Source organism: Penaeus vannamei, chromosome 17 (assembly GCF_042767895.1).
Source record: "Penaeus vannamei isolate JL-2024 chromosome 17, ASM4276789v1, whole genome shotgun sequence".
Lineage (NCBI taxonomy): Eukaryota > Metazoa > Arthropoda > Malacostraca > Decapoda > Penaeidae > Penaeus > Penaeus vannamei.
The window spans coordinates 8,758,584-8,764,937 of NC_091565.1; the positions used below are offsets into that span (position 1 = coordinate 8,758,584).

General features: G+C 37.0%; 1 protein-coding gene across 2 annotated transcripts in view; it reads right to left on the reverse strand.

Moving 5' to 3' along the window:
* Window positions 1-350: 350 nt before the first annotated feature.
* RhoGAPp190 (Rho GTPase-activating protein 190) overlaps window positions 351-6,354 on the reverse strand; it is a 230,601-nt gene continuing 224,597 nt past the window's right edge. Inside the window, exons 32-35 of one of the 2 annotated variants that reach the window (XM_070131880.1) lie at window positions 5,974-6,199; window positions 5,728-5,856; window positions 4,372-4,477; window positions 351-3,988 (exon numbers count right to left, since the gene is read on the reverse strand). In XM_070131880.1, coding sequence (XP_069987981.1) covers window positions 3,787-3,988; window positions 4,372-4,477; window positions 5,728-5,856; window positions 5,974-6,199 — 663 coding nt within the window. In that variant the 3' untranslated portion in view covers window positions 351-3,786. Of the gene's footprint in view, window positions 3,989-4,371; window positions 4,481-5,724; window positions 5,857-5,973; window positions 6,200-6,354 lie in introns of both variants that reach the window. The other variant, XM_070131879.1, reaches the window with a different exon arrangement.

The window sequence follows — 6,354 nt, forward strand, 5'->3', positions numbered from 1 at the left end:
ACTAGATTAAATTTTTATTTCTTCATATCTTAAATTGTTTACTACTCTTGTAATCTTTTACACATTAAATGTAAGCCATTACCCAAAGCTTTAGCAGGAGGATCTTACTTTTATTTACAAAATCTGTAAGACTTGTTTTAGAGAAATTTATGAGACATGTCCATCACTGTTACTTCTATATTATGTATTCTGACAATATTTCAAGTAACACATTGCAGAGTTCTGCTAAAATGAATTTTGTTTTATATCAGGGCATTAACATTAAAAGGCAATTATTTAAAAGAATTGCCAATGTTTTAATTACATTTAGCTTCAACTTTAACCATCAATGTTGCAATAAAACAAATGTCAAATGCAAATGCCTTTTATTCATAGTTAGTAGTATACTAATCCAAATATGCATTATATAGTATACTACCCTCAAAACTCCTTTCACTGTCCACTGTACATGGAATCTCTCACTCGTCACATATGCTGTACAAGTCTGTATAGCTGTAAGACTTTATACAATGAATTCAAGAATATGTAGTGCAATACATTAATAAATTTACATGATGCTGTCGAGTGGGCAGGGCATGTTGACTAGCATTTGCTGTTTAAGTTACATAATATAACCAGTCCCTACACTCATGTTAAAAAAAATATATATGCAGGTAGTTAGGTTTTAAAAACTATAATAAAATCAATATAAAACAGAAGGAAAAGTAATAAACCATACCACATGAAGTGACCTTCACTGATCTTATGAACTGCATGAAACTCAAATAAAACTTTCTTGGAAAATTTGTAATTTACAAAACTGCCCAAATGACAACTTGAGTCCATACACATCTATACATAGCAATCACTTATCAGCAGTAAAACTGCCAAAAAGAAAAATTCTCATTACTGATTCAAAATGAATTTCCTTAGTCATATCAGTACAATAAATATTAATTTTCTTTCAACATGAAATCATTATATCTGCTTGACTACAAAAAAACAAGGCAAGGAAGATATTATGCAATAGGCTGTACATCTGGCACCCAACTGTGGTGCTGAGAAGCTGGCACCAGCTAATTTGGAAGCTTACTTCCTGGAGATACTCTTTGTAATTTGTGCTGATATTTGTGGGGGATCATTGCCCTTGTCTCATCTTGTTCTTGCTCCTGCCACCACTCGACGCTGCATGACACAGAATAGCGCTAAGTTCACACATAGTACCACTTGGCAGCCACGTGGCTAACACTAAACAAGGCAAAGTAACAAAATAAAGAACAGGGAGCAACTAGCAAGACAATGAGACAGAACGTCGACAATGGCGTTGGCACTGTTTGCTGTCCTTGCCGCACACTATGGCACTATCATTCATACAGGTAATAATGTCAGTTCATACTGACCCCACACAATGAGTCACTTATTGTACATATTTAAACAAAGCATTTTTTGGTCAATTTGAGAACACATCTTTGTATATAGAGTTCATAGAAATAAAAACTATGATGTGAACAAACCTATGGCTAATGCTTAAGAATGACTTAAAACCTAGGACAGAACAGGAAATATATATATATATAAAAAAATTGATTTCCTAAATTTGAATAGAGTAAATGTATTATAACGACCAGCCAGATCACTAGACAATAATCAAAATATCAATCTCTTTTACAGTAGCAACACTGGAGGTACACAGACACAACTCGATGTGCTTGTGCAATGAAAATGAGGTTACAAAGTGATTCCCCTCGCAAATGCTGATATAACTTGGCAGGATGCTAACGTTATGAGAACGTTTAAATGATGATCCACAAGTGAGAAGCAGCACTGCTGTACACTGGAATGCTTAACGCCACCAGACTCAACAATTTGATATGTGAGCTCCTGTCACAGCAGGTAAATACATGTGACTATGGGACTCCACCCACACTGTCCTGAGAGTGATGCACACTGCCAGGGAGCTGGGACTTTACCCAGGAAGGACTGGAAAATCCACAGGAGGGATCACTTCACACGACAATGCCAGTAATTTGGTGAGATGATGCTCCTAAGGGGGCACCTCCAGAGTGCCAGGTGACTGGATATAATAAAAGCACCAGACACCACCACCAAGATCAATTCTTTCCTTAAACTGAACTGCACTGCAACTCCCTTAGGGATCATCTGACACTGCCTGACAAGTGCAACTCTCCACGGGTTACCCTTAATGATTCCAGCGGATTGGGGTTGGAATTCTAGCTTTCTCTAGGGGAAATGGGGAAGGGTAGATGGGAGGGGCTGGGGGTACCTGATATAACCAGGGAGGCAAAACTTCTCCCTGAGAGGCACCAGACATTGTGTGCTGAGTGACAGTCCTCCCGGGAAGCGACACACAATTCGGCGAGGGAAATGTCTTCCCAGGGAACACGTGCCACTGCCATTTAGAAGATGCTGCTCCATCTACCAAGTACTGACATGATGGAACCCTTCCTCTGTGGCACCAACTGTGGCAGGGCAAGAACTTTCACTCCCTTGTATGTGCTGGACTCTGCTCAGAAAGCACCAGGCTGCAGGTTAAACTTTACCCCAATAAAAACAATCTATTTTAAACTGTTAATCAAGTCTTTTGAAAATGATCAAATCTACATGATGGCACTCGATAACTGTGTGACAGGCTGGAATGTCAGATACCACATAGGTACTGGCATCTTGTCTGGTACTGGAGACACAACATGGAACATGAGCTTAATCTGTGACTAAAAGCTCTGGCTGTAACTCATGAGTTCCAGCCTGGCATTAGGCTACCTCTTATGCTATCCATAAGTACTCGAATGCTACGCTCATGAGAAGAGTACTCACCATTTAACAGTCTGTAAGCTGCATTAATTTACATTTGTCAACAATCCAATGTTAGTTTATCATAACACTAAAATCCTGAAATAGTTTTTCTACTATAAAATGTATTTTATTCCTTTCATCATTTAGTTCTACAAGTTTTTTTTTTTCTCTCTCTCTCTCTCTTTCTCTCAAAATCCCAGAGGGAAAATACTGTTTCAATGCTGGCCTGACAACACTCATTACAGACATTCATTCGTCAGATTTGGTAAACTATGATCATAATAACCTTCATCTGCATACAGAACTTCTGTGGTTTTCTTCTGGCAGAGTAAAAGAGACTTATTTTAATGGAAAGGTGACTCAAGTTTATATCTACAGTCAATATTGCTGATACAACAATTTGACACTTTTTTTTATGTTTTTTATTTTTAATATTCATCTAGTTTGCTTGATTTAATCACAATCATTTTTATCATTCCACTAAATTGGAAGATAATTTTCTTTGGTTGTCATTTCTATGATACACAGCACACACTACTTGTGTGTCTTAGATAATAGGATACTGATCACTTTCTGAACTGGCATATAGTTCAGGGCAGCCAACAATAACACTGAGCCACAACATTGACTTAATGCTCCTAACACTGCCACAGTGGCATGTAGTTCATTACACTTGCCACTGTGGGATAAGTACCCAGGTTTCTGTTGTCAAGAAGCATTGCCCCATCAAGTTGTGGCTGTTAGCGTCTAGTTAGCAACCAGAAGGAGCCATGGTGATCGGAAAATGCCACACAGAGGCAAATGTGGCACTACCACTCCAGGCTCACGGGAAAATGACATGCAGCAACAGAGGCTGCGGGGAGTTAGGGTCAAGTTTTCATGCTAAACATAACCTTTTTTGTTTATCAAGAGCCACACTTTGATTTGTCAGACCAAAGCACAGCTGAATGTAAACAAATGAAGTTATGTTTACCAGGAAAACGCTGGTTAATATCAGACCATGACATAATCCTCTTTTCCTTGGAATAGGAAAGGAAATTGGTCAATCATAGTTTGAATTATATCTTCGATGTGCGGACGCTGAGATTCAAATTCACTGATGTCTGTAAACTGCAGTGTGTGTAACAATGTTGGCCACCAGCAAATGGCAAGGTTTTTACTATCCATGGAGTTCAATTTACAGTTTTCAGCAACTCTGAAAAAAAAATAAATAAATAAATAAAAAAAAAGGTCATATATCACACAAACATATATGCATATATATTTCACATATAAATACAAAGAAAAAGTAAGAACAGGTATCTTCCTCTTTTATGTTGGCTTCTATAAACACAGTAAGAATTTATATAGCATAATATAAACAGGCTGAAACTGACCTGTGCTGGGACATTAGCAAGAGAGTATCTGTATTTAGTGATATAATGACACATGAAAGCATATACTTTGAAATCCATAATAAGAGAATCATTCCTCTGAATACATTAGAGAAAGCTGTAATACTAATCTTAAAATAATAAAGTAATGTAATCCCAATAGCAAAAATATATATACACCTACAAATATCCAAGGGCCACATACCTGACAAAGTGCTGGAAAATGAACTTCAAAACCTCGAAGTTGACTGAAGGGAGGCCTGTTAGCATCTCCTTCAGCCTCAAAAGTCTTAGGCTGCGGTCACCAATGCCTGTACCAATAGATACAAGAGTAGTCACCCTTCGATTAATTTTGTGACAAGAACATTAGACCTTTATGCTAACATAAACATATCTGAACTTAAAGACAGAGAACAGCCTTGCTTAGAAATCATTGAAAAATACATATAATAACAATGATAAACAGTAACAAAAATTAGCATAACCTGGCATGCTTTCTTTCTCTTTCTTTTCTTCCTCTCTAATAATTCTTCACTTCATATACTCAAAACTTTTAATTTGACTATTTTCATATAACAATATATATCATCAACCATTAAGACTATGGAAAAGTAAGGCAAGTAGTAATGGGGAGTAAAATTTTACAACAGCTGAGAGATACAAAGTTCAGGAAATCAGAGAGGATCTTGCTAGGTGAGCAAAAGATGAAATGGGTAAATAAATAAAAGGTTAATGAAAAAGAACCCCGAAGCCTTTGTTTACACAGCTGAGAGAAAAAGCTTTAAAGGCAAAGATGAGAACTACATGCATTTAGGTTATCTGCATTTCTTGAAACGAAGGAAGCCTTAATGTTGCTACGAAAAACAAAGAACAAAGGAATAAAAGTTGAAGAGAAAAAATCAAGATTAAAAAGATTAAAGAAGCAAAATTTAAAATCACACAAGCAATAAAGCAGTTGTATTCATGCATCTGTTGACTTCTGGTAAGAGACATGAATTAAGAAAGAAGAGGGAGGTCTGGGTCACATCACATTCTTCCTAGTCACAACCATATATATATATATATATATATATATATATATATTTTTTTACAATGCACCAACATCAAATAAGTACAAACTGTCTCCATAGTCCACTTCAAATCAGAAAGAAGCTGAATCAATGGTTAACAATTTTACCTTTATCAGTACAAAAACAATGCAACTTGGTGCTGCTTTAAAAAGCAGTTTATTTGTTTTTCTACCCAATAACAAAAATAAATGCAAATATATGAACCTTCCCTAAACTGTACTCTTTTTTTTGATCCACAGAAGGTGACAACATAAGGTGAACAAACCCCTTGGCATTGTACATCAGAGTAACTCTTTATGACAAAAGTTCTTTGACTCTATCTATTTAGCCAAAACAACAATAGCTAAGAATCTGACGATGACCTCTCTAAATGTAAGGTTCACAAGTGAAGGATGTACAAGAGAGAGAGAGAGAGAGGAAAGGAAAGAGGAAGGGAAAAGGAGAGGGTAATGGGGGAAAAAACGTTAAAAGTTTGTGTATCAGATACTTACTAGCAATTGTGGTCAGCTCAAGGAGCTGGTTCTGTGGCAGTAAGGGTGGCAATTGTTTCAAGTAGTCCTTCAGAGCTGTAGCAGCAGCATTTACTGGAATGTCTAGCTCAGCGAAGTTCACACTGCTGTCTATAAATGAGGAAAGGGCAGTATATGAGTCCATTTATTCAAGAAAGTAAAAGATTGATTGTTTCTTTCCTTACTATACCAATACCAACAAAATACCTCATACTCTCTGTAACTTACCTTCTTTGAACTTTGTGGTGAGCTGCTCCACATGGACCTTGTTGCCAGGAACGCGATAAATTCCCTCTGAATCAAGTCCCTCAACTTCTATAAATGACACACACTTCTCCAGGAAGAGTGGCACCGGTCGCTCTGCATTCTGGACAAAGTCCTCCAGGGTTGGCTGAGGAGGTCCCTTGGCTGCACTCTTGGAGGACCCCTTTGCTGCTTTCTTTTTCTCTCTTTCCTGTAATAATATACATGCTCAAAACTCCTATTAACTTTCTGCATATACATCTTTACTTATCTTAATGGGTATATAGACAGATAATTGACATATACTACTCCAATAAATGGGCAAAAAGGATGTGTATTTCAGGGAAATATACATTGGCTTTAATT